Source organism: Beta vulgaris, chromosome 9, assembly GCF_026745355.1.
Source record: "Beta vulgaris subsp. vulgaris cultivar EL10 chromosome 9, EL10.2, whole genome shotgun sequence".
Lineage (NCBI taxonomy): Eukaryota > Viridiplantae > Streptophyta > Magnoliopsida > Caryophyllales > Amaranthaceae > Beta > Beta vulgaris.
In genome coordinates, this window is record NC_079210.1 from 16,946,027 (window position 1) to 16,964,039 (window position 18,013).

At 40.8% G+C, this 18,013-nt stretch overlaps 1 protein-coding gene across 1 annotated transcript; it reads right to left on the bottom strand.

The window, feature by feature from the left end:
* Nucleotides 1–545: 545 nt before the first annotated feature.
* On the bottom strand, nucleotides 546–3,913 carry LOC104903108 (hypothetical protein). The gene is made up of 2 exons (XM_010691094.4): nucleotides 3,606–3,913; nucleotides 546–1,835 (listed from the first exon to the last, which is right to left on the bottom strand). The coding sequence occupies exon 2, from the start codon at nucleotides 1,801–1,803 to the stop codon at nucleotides 925–927; it is 879 nt and encodes a 292-aa protein (XP_010689396.2). The 5' UTR covers nucleotides 1,804–1,835; nucleotides 3,606–3,913; the 3' UTR covers nucleotides 546–924.
* Between the last annotated feature and the right edge of the window lie 14,100 nt (nucleotides 3,914–18,013).

An 18,013-nucleotide genomic window follows, 5' to 3' on the forward strand; every position in this document is an offset into this window, starting at 1 on the left:
ATCATTTAGGTAATCGTGTTATTGAAGCTACTGTTATTTCCGGAAGTAATGTGGGTGCAAAAGTTTATATCCCAAGAATGACATTGATGCCGTCGGACTCCACCAAGTTTCCTATCAGATTTCAGAGACGTCAATTTCCTTTAATGGTTTGTTTGCTATTATAAATAAAAGTCAAGGACAATCTTTGTCTCATGTAGGCCTGTATCTCCCGAGACCTGTTTTTAGCACGGCCAATTTTATGTTGCTGTTTCCAGAGTTACGAGCAAAAAAGGTCTGAAGATACTTCCTTTTGATAAAGAACGCGGAGTGCGTACAAGTACCACAAACGTAGTTTACAAGGAAGTGTTTTCAAACATATAGATTGCGTTAAAAAATCATTTCTATAAATAACGATTTGATGCCATATATGATTAGTTAAATATGTTTCGTTATTTTGATTATTTTTATTGATCATTAGTTATGCTATCAAGCAATTAATACTCCCGTGCATCATACACGGGTCCTAAAACTAGTTTTACACATTAAAAGAGCATCAATTCAAAATATAGACATGGACCGTTGAGTCTTATTTCATGATAAATAATCATTCATCATTTATTGCATAAATTATACATATATAATGTATTCACGACCCTCAAGTTTGGATTAACTATACTCCATCTTTTTGAGGCGTTTCCTTGTTTCCCCCTTTACTTCGGAAACATCCCCCTCGGTTATGCACTTCATTAGTTGTCAAATATCAACATGAAATATTAAACAACAAAATTCCCCAAAAAAATAAAATATAAGAATATAAAAATAACACAAGGTAGGATAAACAGAAAAAAATCATCCCATAATTTATCCACTTCTGTTCGATTAAATCGAGTCCCACCAACCACCAATTACGCCTGCAAAAAATCCATGTCATTTGGGTCCCACGAATTACCAAGGCTTGGCGTTGACTTTGCAATTCTTAGAAACAACCTTGGCATTTGCCGTTAATGCGTTGACCGTTACATCACAAGAAACATCAATTGAAATGGTCCAAGTCTTAACGGACCCAATCCTGATCTTAACAGGAACCTCAACGTTAATATCTAACGGCACCGTTCCTTTTTTCTGCTCCGTTAGTAGCTTCTGACGTGCTGACTTGGACAAGACAATCCCGGCCCCACTTAACTCCGTTGAAAACACCGTTAAACTCTTAGGTGGCTGGTAAAACGCTGGCAATTTACCGTCACAAAGATTTAACCCATCATGGTAAATTTTAATCAAGCTTCCTTGCTCATAGTAAATCCCAATTTTACCGTTGTTATTCTCTGTTTTTATAGTTACGTTAAAAACAGGAGAAATGGTAGTGGAGGTAGCAGTTGATGTAAGATTAATCCCTCTAACGTGCAAATTCTCAATAGAGTAAGTAGGAGCCTTGGGTTTGTAGACAAGGTACAAAACAGCGCCAGTAACAGCAAGTAGAATTGCAAGGATGAGTATTGCTGCCAAGAAGTAGCATATGCAACTTCTGCACCCGCCTTGCCTAGCCTTCTTGTTGGTGTAGAGCTTGTATTTGTGGGCATTTTCTGGTGGTGGGACGCGGTATATTTGGTCCTTAGGCACTTGCACCACATAAGTTCCAGGGTTTGGTGCGTAACCATAGCCTGCATAGCTCATCTTTGAGGAGGCAAACGAGTCTTGACTCATGTTTCTCCCATGATGATGTTGACCTGACACTGGTGGTGAAGGTGAGTCTGCCATTAACTTTGAATTTGAGTGCTCGCCGGATACAGGTGGTGATTCTCTTGGGTACACTCGTTGATCAGTCATATCTTTACCACTCGCCACAGAGGATCTAATACCTGAAAGATTAACAAAATTTGATCAGCTAGTGTAATTGGTGTAAATTATAAGTTAAGACCTAGAAATTTCATTTTATGTATCAGCCCTAGAATTAGAAACTCATGGATACTAAAACAAAAAGCTCATTCAAACGTATAGGCCATGTTAATCAGACTCGGATTGGAGAGTACGTGAATGAGTATCTGACTCAACTATTTACTCGAAATGTCCATACACATATTCAAGTGTTGAGGTTCCAACACGATACTCCTAGTAATGTATTCCCTTCGTCCCTCAATAGACTTCCCAAATCAGTATTTTCTTTTTGTGATATGCAATTGACTATTTCTAGTGTAGACACAAATGATGGTGTTGTGATGTCAACGTAGTGAAATGGTCCCAAGAGTTCAGTAAACATTTTATTGGGTTGTTAGGGGTGATAAGATGAAAGTCCTGGAAACAGATTTCAAAACACAAAATTGAAGAAAACATATGGAGAGTTACCCAAGTGTTTGACAAGTTTGGCGTAAGAATTACAGTGGGATGATGTCTACTTAAAGACCAGGTCCTTCTTGACAATGACATTGTTTTTTAGGGTAGGTGAAGGTAGTTTGTCATGGATAATTGAATTTGAGACTGCGTTTGTGTGTGGCAATGCATTAACAAAATACCAAACAAAGTAGGTAATCGTATAAAATTAAGCATATGGAGCTTGTGTTTTTGAACCTCAAAAAATAAGTTTCAAGGTTGATTATGTATAATTAGGTCCAATTAAGTGTAACAATAAGTGGAATTATGAGAGCGCTAATCAGGTCTACTACGTTCACTACCGATAAAGTTTGAGGGAAAAGAACGCATCCAAAATTTATACTCCCTCCATTTCATATTAATCTACACACTTTGACATTTGACACTATTCACAAATTGCACTTTGACCCTCGTTTGTGATTTATACGTGAATAAAAACATAGCCATGTGGGATCTTGTTAGATTCGTATTAGTATGTATTTTATTAATATGTAATTTTTATAATTTTTACAAATACAAAACTAAAGATATACGTCCTCAAAGTTTTATATTGGCATGTGTGAAAAGTGTAAGTGTTTAGATTAAAATGAAACGAAAGGAGTAATTACTACTTGCAATGGTAGCTAATCATAAGTTTAGTTAGCAATAAATCACATTAATTTCTTTTTGTTACAAAAATATATTTGTAAGACCTACAAGACTAAGGAAGCGGTCAAGCTTAAAAATTCTATGACAAATATTATCTTCTTTATGCTGATCAACAAGTTTATTTTACATCATCGTCTTGTCAATTAATGCTACTTTCACTAAAGTAAAACATTACCGTTCAATAAAACAATCAAAAAATTAAAAACATTATGTTCTTTTCTTTGTTTTAATTCGGTACTGACTTAATCAATGATAATTATCATAAAGAAAAAGACTCGAAATACTCACCAAAACAAGCTTGAATACTCTCTTTGTTTTTAAAATGATCTATAAAGTCTTGAAGTATAAACGAAATAATTCATCATCCTCTTAACGTATAAGAAAAATCACTAAATACGTTAAGTTTTTCACAATAAATCCTATGAAATGATTCATAAAATTTTCAGATAGTTTCAGTACTAATGTTCAGATTAGCACAATTCAAATTCTGCTTTAATAAAATGAACTAGCGCCAATTACAATTAGAAATCAGATACAACATGAATTGAAAACTACAAGAAGATCAATTATAAAATGAAACAAGAAAATCAATATTCAAAGAATTGATTACAAACCTGGAAGTACGATTGATGATTATACAATTAAAAATCAAACGTCAAACGTCGAATTGTGCCTCGAATATTGGAGAAAAATCCTACAAAAATATATTCCAGTTTAATCAATAAATTTTCCTCTCTTTACAAATATTTAGTTCTTTGAATTTTGATCGGGCTTGAATTCTGAAGAAAGAGAATGAGTGTATAAAACGTGGGGAAGAGTTAAACGTTAAAGCAGGGGGGAAGAGAGAGAATGAGTAAGCCGTTGAGTTTAAATACAAAGAAAGAAAAGAAATGTTGTGGAACGAGTAAAAAGAAACGAGTGAGTGACAGACAGCTAATTATCTTAAAAAGAAATTTCTTTATATTGGTTTATTGCTGTTTTTGTACACGCGGTTTTGGAGCCGGCGAGTGGTTCCGAGTAAAAGGACATTTTTATTGTTTGGCCGCCGCACCATAACCGCGTCAATCAACTACTTGGAGAGTTGGAGATACACCAAATTTACATCCCTTGTAAGATGTTACATAAAATTTTCTATGTTCCAACCCTCTCGTCTACTTGAGATAATAACTATTACAGTTGTTTGGGCCCCTGGTCTGGCCCAATAAAATATCAAAAGGCACTTCACCTAAGGCCTAGGTTTCACATATCAAGGAAGATTCACCAACTTTTAGGAAACAAAAGCTAATTACCTTAAAAAGGTGGTGGCTCCCCTAGGTATTGGGATGCTCCCAAAATGGATTTCTTGTCTGGGAAACCCCCAACACTATAAATACTAATAGTCCCATCAATGAACAGTTATTCAATTCTCACCTAACAAAATCAGAGCATCTATCTCTAGACTGGATTACTTTCTCTCACTACCTCAATCTCAACTGACTTGAGCGTCGGAGGGGCTTTCCCGGGAACACCCCCGGGCCAGTTTTTCCTTGTTTTGCAGGATTGACGATTACAAGACTCAGGATTCTAATCCAACTCGGGATTTGACTCTCATCCTAAACACATTACGGGTTGGAATATGAGCCTCGCCGAGCCATCAAGGCACAGGCCTTGGCGGATTTCATTAGAGAGTGCCGCTCTCGCCCGACAGATATCAAAGCAAGGGAGTCGTGGGAGTTACAAGTGGATGGTTTTGCCACCAAGTCTGGTAGCGGGGCCGAACTGGTCATCATACCCTCTGTCGGGGATAAAATGGAGTATGATGTGAAGTTCGACTTCCTCGCCTCCAATAACGAAGCCGAGTACGAAGCGCTGATTCTGGGCTTATAGATTTGCGTTACAGCGGGGGCTCAGAGCATACTTGCGAAGTCGGACTCCCAAATGATAGTACGACAGGTCTCGGGGGAGTATGAAGCTAAGGAGGATAACATGAGGATGTATCTCAACAAGACCCGACAGTTGATTCAAAAGCTAACCTCATTCAAAATCCAGCATTTTCCCCAATCCGAGAACCAACAGGCTGATGCCCTAGCTCGCATGGCCAGTTCAGTAGAGGGGTTAGCCCCTCGCAGCATAATTTGGGAAGTCCTCGACCAACCAAGCATCAACTCTTTGGAAGTGCATACTTTGAACCGCACCGACACCTGGATGACAGAAATCATAGGATATCTTCGGGATAGAAACTTACCCATGGACGAAAAGGAGGTTGAAGCCCTCAAAAAGAAGGCGGGGTGGTTTCTCTGGCACGAGGGCCACTTGTACAAGAAATCCTAGACACACCCGCTGCTGAAATGTGTGACTTCGTTCGAGGGAAATTACATTCTGAGGGAAATACATGAAGGGGCCTGCATCAGTCATCAGGGAGCTAGGACAATAGTTGGGAAGGCTCTAAGGGCGGGGTACAATTGGCCCACCTTAAAACATGATGCGGAGGTCTTGGTCAGGAAGTGCCCTAATTGCCAACTCCATGGAGATATACCTCGGGCTCCAACCAATCAGCTAACCACCATCCAAGCCGTCCTGTCATTTGATAAGTGGGGAATGGACCTGATAGGCCCCTTCCCAGCAGCCTCGGGGCAAAGGAGGTTTCTGTTGGTAGCCATCGACTATTCACAAAGTGGGTCGAGGCGGAGCCGTTGGCGTCCATAACGGATAAACAAGTGCAGAACTTCATATGGAGAAACATCATCACTCGTTTCGGGGTTCCTAAGACCCTCATCTCAGATAATGGAAGATAATTTAACAGCAGACCCACCCAGGAATACTACTCAAGGTTTGGCATTCAAACAAGATTCTCGGCAATATCCCGACCTCAGACGAATGGTCAGGCAGAGGCTGCAAACAAGATAGTGCTGAATGGGATAAAGAAATCATTGGAGGGGGCTAAGGGGAGCTGGATTGATGACCTCCCGGGAGTGCTATGGTCAGCACTAACTACAGTGAAAGAGGCAACAGGCCAGTCCCCCATCAACTTGGTTTACGGAAGCGAAGTTGTCCTCCCTGTGGAAGTCGGGATACCATCCCCGAGAATGACATTCTATGACACGAACAAATTGAGGAGGAAAAAGCCAGTCAATCTTGACCTCCTTCCCGAGACAAGAGGCAATGCTTTGCTGAGATCAATTCGCAACAAGCTACGAGTAGCAAGGCAATTCAACCAGCGAGTCAAAACTCGTCCCATCCTAGTCGGGGATTGGGTAGTGAGGAAAGTAGAAGCCATTGGCCTCACTCCCCTCAAGGGCAAGCTCGGGCCTAAATGGGATGGACCTTATAAGGTTGTCGCCGAGGTCAAACCCGGGACATACCGACTCGAATCACCAGAAGGCACCCCACTCGCCCGATCATGGAATGTAGACAATTTAAAGAAGTATTTCATATAGTTAAGACTTGTACCCCGGCCACACTTGAGCCGCTTGTGTAATCAGCATGTAAGCCAACTCGAGGTATTCGCCAATCCCTTTTGAGTTAACGTGATTAAGCCCCTCTGGCCACAGTTGAGCCACAGGTTTTTATCATCCGTTACAACTCGGGGCCATTAGCAACACCTTATTAGAGTTCGGTATTATTACAAAAGCAATGAAAAGTTGGCTCTTATCACTATACATTTGCAACGAATGATATAAACAACACGCAGAAAAGGCAGTGGAAGAATCACGGTGAAAACTCAACAGAGAAAGAAAATACTTGCATTAATTCATAACAAAAATACGACCTAAAGAACCCCAAGAACAAACTCTCGGGAAATAGATAGGTACCACCCCAAGAACAAACTCTTAGGAAGAAGCAAAAGTCCAAAAATGCTAAGTACAAAAGATAAAAAGCAAAGAAAGAAAAGTCTAAGCAGCATGAGTTTTGTCGGGGGAGCTATCTGTACTCCCAGCACCATCAGAACTCCCCGACGAATTATCTTCAGGCTCAGGATCAGCTTCATTGGATGTAGGAGTAACACCCGTAGCCTGGGTCTCGGGTGCTATCGAAGCAGAGGACTGGGGGACATCCTTGGCAACAGCAGCCGCGGCCTCCATCCTTTTCTCCTCAGCAATGCGAGCATCAAACTCGGCCTCGACCCCCGCCCAGTCTAGAGAGGAGTCGGGACCCACGAGAATGCCCTTCAGCCGATCTTTTGTCTCCCTAACCGCCATGCGATAAGAGCGGGAGGCCATCTGACCCAGGAAGGCCAGACCCTCGGGAGACCTCTTCCACCCCTCCAAAAATTCCGCATGCCCGGCCTTCGCCTCTCGGGAGGCCTTTTTGAGCTTATGCGCCGAGCGCTTAGCTTTCTTCTCTGCTCCCGAGAGCTTGATGCGCAGCTCATCAAGCTCTTTTTTCTTGGCGTTCCTCTTGATGGTCGCCGTTTTGAGATCCCCAATCATCATCTTATGATTCTTCTTCAGCGCATCATACTCCTTAACAGCCTTTGAAGCTTGCTCAAAGGTCTCCTTTTGAGATTCCAGCTCGGTATTGAGCCTATTGATCTCAGCCTCCTTGTCAGCGACCTGCTTCTTCAGGACGTCGACCTCCTCCTTCAGCTCATTAACGCCCTTCTCAAACTGAGAACGGCGATTGATCACAGATGTCATGCGAATGGAGGTCTACGAGACAAACATAACGTTAGAAATCTCAAAGTCGGGAAAAGAGAAAGGACTGGGAATAGACATTTACCTCGAGCCAAGACTCGTACAAAGCATTGATCTCCCCGAGACCTAAATCCAAGAGAGCCTCAACATCAGCGTCCGTATACATAGTCTAGACGGCGGCCCTCACCCGAGCCATTTTCTGAGAAGAGGAGATGGAAGTGAAAGGAGCATTGGTCCCAAACTTGTCCACTCAGGATCGCTTTTGGGTAGGTTCCTCATACTCCACCAAGGCATCCTCGGGAGGGGCCTCAGCTCTCCTCTTACTACCCGAAGAGATCCCCGAAGAAGCGTTATCAGAAGCCTTGGAGATGGCTTTTGAGAGCGTCTTAGTAGCCTTCTCAGAGGCTGCCTTCTCGGCAGCTTGGGCCTTCTCCACGTCTCCCTTCAGCTTCCGGGAACGCACATGAGGATTCTTAGCCTTCTTCGAATCAGTGTCCTGAAAAGAAAAAAGTCAACAAACATCCAAGGTAAAACGAACCTAACAGATCGTGGGCGAAACTACCTTTGGAGGCGGGGGCACAGACATAATCTTCGTATCCAACTCAGCCATCAGCTTGGCTGCCAAATCAGAACAGTTGACGAATCGCTCAGCCATCACGGGATCAAGACGAGATCGGGCAACACCTGAAATAGAGAAGTGTCAAATCTTTAGCATTAGTAAATAATTCACATTCGACTAAGGAAATTACCCTTGTCACAGCTACAACTCAGGCCTACAGCCGCCGGGAACATCTCGTCCCGGATGTCATGCCGAGTGGGCAACCAATTTGAAGGCACGTAAGCAAGATCCCCCGTCGCTATCCTCGGGGTAGTAGAAAGATAGGTCCCCACTACCGCCTCTTCCCGAGACATCTTGGGGACAATTTGATTCAACCGGAACCTAGGGCCCTCCGCGGGAGGAAGGATTGGTATACCCCACTCGCCACTAGTATAAACATGGTAAAACACCCGGCGGAATCCCTTCTGATTGGACGGAGGATCGCGAACCACCTTATAACCAGCTTGGCATTGAAAACGAAACCATCCCGGGCCGTGAAGGTCAGCCGGGGTCAGCCGGGCCCAGCATAAGGGTAAATGTATTGCGCCACAGGCGCAGACTCGGGACCACCCCGAGAAGCTCACATATGGCAATGAATCCGTTTATGGTCAACCAGCTGTTCGGGAGTAAGTTTGTAAGGGTAAGCTGATAGCCATTCAGAATGTCCTTGATGAATGGATGCAAGGGAAACCTAAGCCCCATCTGCATGCTCTGATGGTACACAGAAACACACCCGACAGGAGGAGTTAATACCGATTCTACACTTTTGTCCCGGACGATAAAGTACGAATCTTGGATCCAGAATTTGGTGCTCATGTACTTAGAATTTCTTTCCATGGACTTCATAAACGTGGCATCCGGGAAATAAGAATGGGGGCCGCCCTCGGGATCAAGAGGTGGAAAATCCTGACAAGAGGTGGTAGGGGCTTCTTCTTCCACTTTCTCGGATACCGTCACGACCTGCTCCTTTAGCAGTCGGTCCAAGTAGCTGGAGCTACACGGTTTATGGGCTAAGGAAACCTCAAAGGGTCCAGGAACGATCCCCTCATCCTCCTCACTTAACGAATTAGAGGGGCTAAGAAGAGGAACAGCCTCGGGAACTTTGGATGGATCCTCACAAGGCACTCGGGTACTAATTAAATAACCATCTACCCCCCTAATCTCTTTAGATAATTTAATAGGTGGGGAAGCAGAAGGGGCAGGATCTATCTCGGGATCCATCCTAAGAACCTAGAAACAAATAAGGAAAAGAAGAGGGTCTCTAAGAAGCGTACCTTCTCGGGAAATCACAGTCGGGAAAGAGACCGGGACGTGCACTCTGAGGACTCGGGAGTAGATGGAACTAAGAAAGATTATAGAGAGAGAAGGAGAGAAAGTGTAGAGAGAGAAAGAGATTCCAAAGATTGCAAATGATTTGAGTACGGACAAATTCTCTCTCCAACCCTATATATAGCACCTGTCTCTCCCTCCGCGTCGCGACAACTATGGACCTTGTAATGGGCCCTTCAAAGTTTGGGTTAAAAGAAGAAAAGCCCCAAATACGATCCAAGTACTAAGGCCCAATCCGGTTCAAGGCCCAAGATTCGAAATGGAGGTCAAAGGTCAAAGGTCAAACTCTTTGGTGGTCAATAAGGAATCCTTACTATCTCCAACAACCCCCGAGTTAGGTACCCCTACTTGGTCAATCCAATGGGGCTCACCCATACTTAGCCAAATAATGGCTAAGTTCATTCATGACCAACTCGGGATTACATGGGAAGGCTCATTAGCCCCCGAGTTGGGTACCCCTACTTGGTTAATCCAAGGGGCTCATCCATACTTAGCCAAATAATGGCTAAGGTCATTCATGATCAACTCGGGATTACATGGGAAGGCTCATTAGCCCCCGAGTTGGGTACCCCTACTTGGTCAATCCAAGGGGCACTCATACTTTGCCAAACGAGGTGCTAAGTACATTTATGACCAACTCGGGATTACATGGGAAGGCTCATTAGCCCCCGAGTTGGGTACCCCTACTTGGTCAATCCAAGGGGCTCATCCATACTTAGCTAAATAATGGCTAAGTTCATTCATGACCAACTCGGGATTACATGGGGAGGCTCATTAGCCCCCGAGTTGGGTACCCCTACTTGGTCAATCCAAGGGGCTTCCATACTTAATTGCTTAGTTCATTCACGACCAACTCGGGATTACATGGGAAGGCTCATTAGCCCCCGAGTTGGGTATCCCTACTTGGTCAATCCAAGGGGCTCATCCATACTTAGCCAAATAATGGCTAAGTTCATTCAGGACCAACTCGATATTAAATGGGAAGGCTCATGAACCCCCGAGTTGGGTACCCCTACTTGGTCAATCCAAGGGGCTCTCGTACTTAGCCAAATAATGGCTAATGTTCTCTATGACCAACTCGGGATCATATGGGAAGGCTCATTAGCCCCCGAGTTGGACACCCCTGCTTGGTCAATCCAAGGGGCTCCTCCATACTTAGCCAAATAATGGCTAAGGTCATTCATGACCAACTCGGGATTACATGGGAAGGCTCATTAGCCCCCGAGTTGGGTACCCCTACTTGGTCAATCCAAGGGGCTCTCATACTTAGCCAAACAAGGGGCTAAGTACATTCGTGACCAACTCGGGATTACATGGGAAGGCTCATTAGCCCCCGAGTTGGGTACCCCTACTTGGTCAATTTAAGGGGCTCTCATACTTAGGCAAACAAGGGGCTAAGTACATTCGTGACCAACTCGAGATCACATGTAGAGGCTCATTAGCCTCCGAGTTGGGTATCCCTACTTGGTCAATCTAAGGGACTCTCATACTTAGCCAAATAATGGCTAGGGCCATTCATAACCAACTCGGGATCATATGGGAAGGCTCTTTAGCCCCCGAGCTGGGCATCCCTACTTGGACAATCCAAGGGGCTTACTCATACTTAGCCATATAATGGCCGAGGAATTTCGTGATCAACTCGGGATAGACTAAGTATTCCGGAACTATCTCAACAAAAAGCTAGTAGCACCTGACTCGGGATCCCTGGAAGGTTGTCCTTCTATCCCGAGTCGCGCCTCTCAAGCAGAATCAACCGAGCAACTCTATAGCGCACATGAACGCCCGCCACCGCTCGGGGATTCAACCGATCGCCCAAAGTTATGCCTCAGGGCACCACGATAAACCCGAGTCGGGATAGCCCAGCCAGGGGGTCCATCTTGGGATAATGCGCATGGGGCTAAACGCCCATCATGATTCGGAATTTCAGCATACCGCCTATAGAGGCTCCTCGGGATATCCCGACACCTCCGGGTCGGGGTCGACATGCCCCTGTCCTACGTAACAGCGTTGACCCCTCTCGGGATCCAAGAGGAGCCCCTTTAAAATCCTCCAGAGAACGACACACTCGAGTCGGGGCCCCCGGATCGAGATCAATCCCTGAAAATCTCGCCAACCAACCGCATCTTGGATCGTGAATCCGTCCTCGATTATTTGGCGCGGGGCTAATTGTTTGGGGCCCTGGTCTGGCCCAATAAAATATCAAAAGGCACTTCACATAAGGCCTAGGTTTCACATACCAAGGAAGATTCACCAGCTTTTAGGGAACAAAAGCTAAGTACGTTAAAAAGATGGTGGCTCCCCTAGGTATTGGGATGCTTCCAAAAAGGGTTTCTTGTCTGGGAAACCCCCAACACTATAAATACTAACAGTCCCATCAATGAACAGGTATTCAATTCTCACCTAACAAAACCAGAGCATCTCTCTCTAGACTGGATTACTTTCTCTCTCTACCTCAATCTCAACCGACTTGAGCGTCGGAGGGGCTTTCTCGGGAACACCCCCGAGCCAGTGTTTCCTTGTTTTGCAGGATTGGCGATTACAAGACTCGGGATTCTAATCCAACTCGGGATTTGACTCTCACCCTAAACACATTACTCTTTTGACTAGTTTTGAGGCAGAAACAACAGTTATGATCAAATTCATATCCAATCCTAGTTTTACAACTAATACAATCATTGAGTAGTACTTATTTAGAAATTGATAGGAAATTAAAGTTGAAAATTTACCTCGAAAATGACATCATAAAAGTACACAAAAAGGAGCAGCAACAAACAATTCACAAAAAGAATGGTCCTTTTTACAATTGAGCAGTACCCATTTGCTTATATTACAAGAAAATTCATTGATTATTGTGGAAAATTCAGTTAGACCCATTAAATTACAAAAACAATTGAAGGTAACCTAGAAAATGAAAGCTACATACAGTTAAAGTTACGAGCTCATAACCCAAAAAAATGAATTAGAATGAGGATCATAAAAGTACTTACTTCCTAAAGTTCCATCTTCAGCAACTTTCCTCAATTCTCATTGTTGAACAACAGACTATTCAAACACCAAAAGCGTCAAAGAGAGAGAGAGAGTGTGTGTCATTTCTGAAATTTGGAGATGATCTCGGTGATGCGAATTTTAAGTAACAGTAATAGGCAGCGTATAACAACAGAAGTAATAATAAGTGAGTTTTTTGGGTTGTAAGGAGAGAGAGAAGATTTGAACAATAAAGATCCAGAGGTTAAAGGATAAAATTGAGGAGAGGGGAAGAGAGAGGTAGGAGAGAGAAGATATTTTGTTGGTATCATACGCCTATGCGATACTAATGCCTAGTACTTTTGTTGGACATTGGGCTTACTGAATTTTTTTTTTTATTTTGAGGCCCCTCTAAAAGGGAGGCCCAGTTCTGAGTCCCATTTTGGACTTGCTCGGACTAGGCCTGTGGACTAGATGGCTCGAATGTTCAAGTGATTTTTTCGGGATTGGGCATGGTTTTAAGACATAAGATGTGATTATAAGTCTAAGTAAATCATAGGCTCAAACTAGGCTGGTCGATCTGATTTGTACGCGGTTTGGAAGAAGTTTTCAGCCTAGGAGTTTGTGTAGCCTGGAACAACCAACTTATTAATGTAAAAGTTTGGCCCAATCGATGATGACCTTTAAGATAAATTATGGACCGAGGACCGTTTTCAAGATTATGAATTGTGATCATCTCATAACATGATGACTTCTTAAGCTAAAGCCAAAAATATGAAAACCAAAAGGCATGGTCTTCAATTTTCTACCGTCAATTTTAAAAATTAACATGTTTAGTATAAGTCTGACTAATTTTAAGTTCATTATATCTCTTGTATTATATGATTTTTACATTAATAAAATCAAAAGTTGAAAACCACCAGTGATCCCAAGGAGCCCTTAGCTCTTTTTATTTTAGGTTGTTTCCTTACAAGATAAAAATGACCGCTAATCTTCTATAGAAGCCTTTCTAGATCTCCCAAAGTTGGAACCACAAAATGGCCCAATTACAAAAGATGGTCACAAATTTTCCGATTTTTGTTGAGCAATTATTAGAAGCATTACTCTATCAGCAGTCTAAACACTTTTCTTTTTTATTTGTGCCATATTAGTTTGAACACTTTGATTTTTGACATGATCTCACCATTATTATATTACTTTTCTAACACCCTTTTTAGCCCATTTAAAACTATCGCATCTACTTTTCAATGAAAAATAAAGATTACATCTACTTTTCAATAAAATATTTGATTATCACACTAAAACGTATCACCTTAAAATACCCAGAGATGGAGGGAGTATATGTTATCTAAGAGTAACTTAAGTTAAACGCAACACTTCAACGTCTCCCCTAATAAAGGAAAATAAAGACAATGAAATTGTAATATGATGTGTTGTTAAAGGGCACACAATTTAGTATCCTACAAATACTAATTTATAACTACTGGGAGTAAGAGTTGATCCTAAAGAATGCGTTTATTACTTACGAAGAACAAGATCCAAGACACTCATACTTTGTTTAGATAATAACATGGAAGAGATATAAGGATGGAAGAGGTGGAAGGGAGGTGAAAGCTAGAGCTTAATTTTCCCTCCAAATCTATTCAATTTTGGATGGATGATGTTTATATATCAAAGAGGAAGGAAATATGGATCCTCTGTTTCTTTTACTTGCAACATATTTCATTTAGGAAAATGCCAATATGTCTCAATACTTGCAACAATCTCAAAATGACAACTTTTTATAGCCAAAAACCACAAGTACCCTTACTTAACTAACTAATCTAAACAATTAATAAGTCATAAGACTCATAACCCACCCTCTCCAATTATTTCTCACTCTCTCCCCTTACCCCTGCCAACCCCTACACTAACGATCACCATTATTGCAGCCTTCTACACCCGCATCACTTTTCCGGCAACTTTCGCACTCTTTTTTCCAGCAACTTACTCCGACGTTTTTCATTTACACGATACACAAGCTTTCCATCAGCTAAGCTTTTATGTTAGAATTTAACCAAGAAAGCTCCAGATCTAGAAATTTCATGATTAAATTCGACCATTTAAAGCTTCCCTCATTGACAACCACAGAGAAAGATATGATGAAAAGTTGTTGCGGTAGTTGATCTTGGAATAAGGTGGTTCCGTGTACGGTTTGGAATTAGGCCTAGTCCAATCTGATCCGAACAAAATTTAAATTTTAATCTTCCAATTCGTATATGTAGGCATATTTTTATTTCGCCTATGCAGGATGAGCGCGTATTTGTATTTGAATACCCCACTGTAAAGGTTTTTGTATTGAAAATTATTTTGAAGTTCCTAACAAGTCTTTATAAGAAGAGTCATAAACCTAATTGGATATTGGGAAATCGTAGGGATAAATTAGGGACTTAGCCAATGTATATATCCCCATCTAGACTCCATAAGTGGTTAATATGAAACAAAGATTGTGTTTGGGGGTAAGGGTAAACACAATCAGAAACCATGTTGTCCATTGTTGGCCTCTACTATATATGATTTCATGTCAATGTTTATGCAATAGAATAACCAAATAATATTTTCATGCACTCTAATATTAATTAGTATAGGTTTATTCAAGAAACACATAAAAAGACTTTTTTTTGATGGTACGTTATTATGCAATCAATTTATAGGGAATAGTAGGTTGTCCAAATTAATCTAATTATGTTAGAACAGTTCTTTACGTCTTTGGTTAACAAAAACATGTGGGTGATAAAAGTCATATATAGGACAAATAAAACAAAATGAATATTATATACAAGAATAATAGTAAAAGGGATTAGAATATATAATAATAACGATTATCAATTACATATTATTTATGTCAAGAAATTAAGAGATTATAGTAGGTTGAGGGACTAGATCTGGGCCCTAAGAAGGTACGTCCGCGCTCCGTTATCTGTACACTAGAATCCTTCAAAACAAGGTTAGCCTACACCGGGGGTGGTCCCGGAATTGCCTATCCGACGCTTAAGTTAGTATTTGATTGAGGTAGAGAGAGAAAGTGATCAATGTAGAGAGATATGCTCTAGGTTCTTTAGGTGAGAATTGCTTACCTTCTAACTGATAAGACAATCGCTGTTTATGGAGGATGGAACCTCCAATAAATGAGGTATATTAGTCAGCTCCAGTTGGTGGAGGATTATGCTCCCTAGAGGTAGGGTAATTTAGAAATTTTTGTCGTAGATGGGCCAGTCCATGAAATGAGCCTAAATAATTAGCCCCACGCCAAGTAATCGGAGTGCAGACTTCAATTTTAAATGCAGTTGATTAGTAGAATAATCACGTTTTTGCCTAGCGCACAGCCTCCGCCAAGCGCACATAATGCCACATAGTCTTATGTCGTATAGAGTCATGCGCCAAGCACACCTATCTTCATTAGACGCACATTTTATTTCTTATCTTTTTCAAAGCGCGTACCACGTGTACACTTTGTAATTGGCATGCCGCGTCATGTGGGTGACACGTCAGCCTACGAGCGACGCACCTGGCGCGTGAGGCACAATGTCGTATTCCCTACAAATAGACCTGATTTTCGCACAGATTTAAAAATGGATTTTACACACAACTTTGAACTTTGGTATTACGAATACCTTATTGACCTCTCTACAAACTACAAAACCTCCCTAAAAAACTCATACTTTCAAACACAAATACATTCAATCTACATACTTTCAAACAATCAGATTTTCAGGCTTCACGATTGCTCGTCCCAAAGGTTGTCAATCTCGCAAAATTAAGCCACGGCATAATCTTGAGGGTCCTTAAATAAATTCTCTATTTTTATTCATGATGTAGATCTTTGATATAAAATCGTCCTTACATATATTCTAAACCTTTTTCTTTCTTTTTATTTAATTTTATATATTATTATATGTTACCTCATCATTTCATGCATAACATATGATTGTCCTACATTATTCCTTTTATCACCCACGTGTTATTTTTGTTAATCAAAGACCTAATTAGTTGTTCTAATATTAATCAGATTAATTTGGACAACCTATTAGGTTCCCTGTAGATTGATTGTATAGTAATATATCACTAAAAATAGTCTTTTTATGTGCTTCCTGAACCAACATAGACTAATTATTTTTAAGGTGTTTAAAACATTATTTGGGTTATTCTATTGCATAAACATTAATATGAATCGATATTTAGTAGAGGCCAGCAATGGGCAACATAGTTCCTGACTATGTTTGTAACCTCACCCCGAACTCAATCTTTGGTTCATTTTGACAATCTATGAAGTCTAGACTGAGAAATCTACATTGGATAAGTCCCTAATTTGTCTTTACGATTTCCCAATATCAAATTAGGTTTATCAGTCTTCCTTTAGACTTGTTGGCGACTTCAAAACGTTTTCGGTACAAAAACCTTTACAATGGGATATTCAAATACAAATACGCGCTTATTCCGCGTAGGCGAAATAAAACCACACCTATAGTAGGACATGAGAAAAAGGGCAACAGAGACCATAACATTATGGAAAAAGTTCAAATATATGGAATTTACAGGTATGAACAGCGGCAAATCCAACTTTTCGATATGGTAGGTCACCGCCAACCTTTTTCTCAAACTTACTATATAATAAATTTTCATCATGTGGGTTCAATACTTCAAAATTAGATTGAAGTGTTAAACTAAGTTTTTACTCCATAATTAAAAATCTGATAGGAATTAGGAAAACTAATAATGAATTAGAAAATGAAAATGAAATTGAATGCGAAAGCGAGAAATATTTTTTTTTTACTCAAGCTATATAAAATGATTGGAATTAGGAAAACAATAGATGATTGGGAAATGGAAATAAAATTGAAGAAAAAGTGAGGAGTATGTATTTTTTTACTTGAGTAAATGATAATAAAATTGAATGAGAAAGTGAAGAATATACATCTTGATCTTATTCCATACTATTAAATCTTATAGGAATTAGAAGCAACAATAAACAATAGGAAAAAAGGAAGAGTGAGAAATATGGTAAAAAAAAAATGAACATATTGTTTGATGAAAAAGAGGAAAAATGATAAACAAGTCAACGAGGAAATGGCATGATTTTTGATACAAAAGAGAAGATATGATAAACAAGTCAAAGAGAAAATTGATCCAAAAGAGAAGAAAATAAAAGCAAATCAAAGAAAATCAAAAAGGAAATTATCAAGAAAGCCGGAGACATGGGGCTTGAACCCATGACCTTTAAAAGGAAGACTTAGCTTGTACCTATGTTGAGACAAGGATTACACTAGGATAACCTTTTCTTTACTACATTGTATTTTCATTATTTTCTTCGTATATCATTCTCACTACTTTGAACTTGTTTTTTTTTAAAAAAATAATAGTGGGTCATGTGACCTACCATGCACCTACATACATCCGTTAGTGGATAGGAAGATTACAAAAATAAAAGAGAATACTGGTGCTTATTTGTGGGTCATGGTTACTAAATTAAAAATATAGT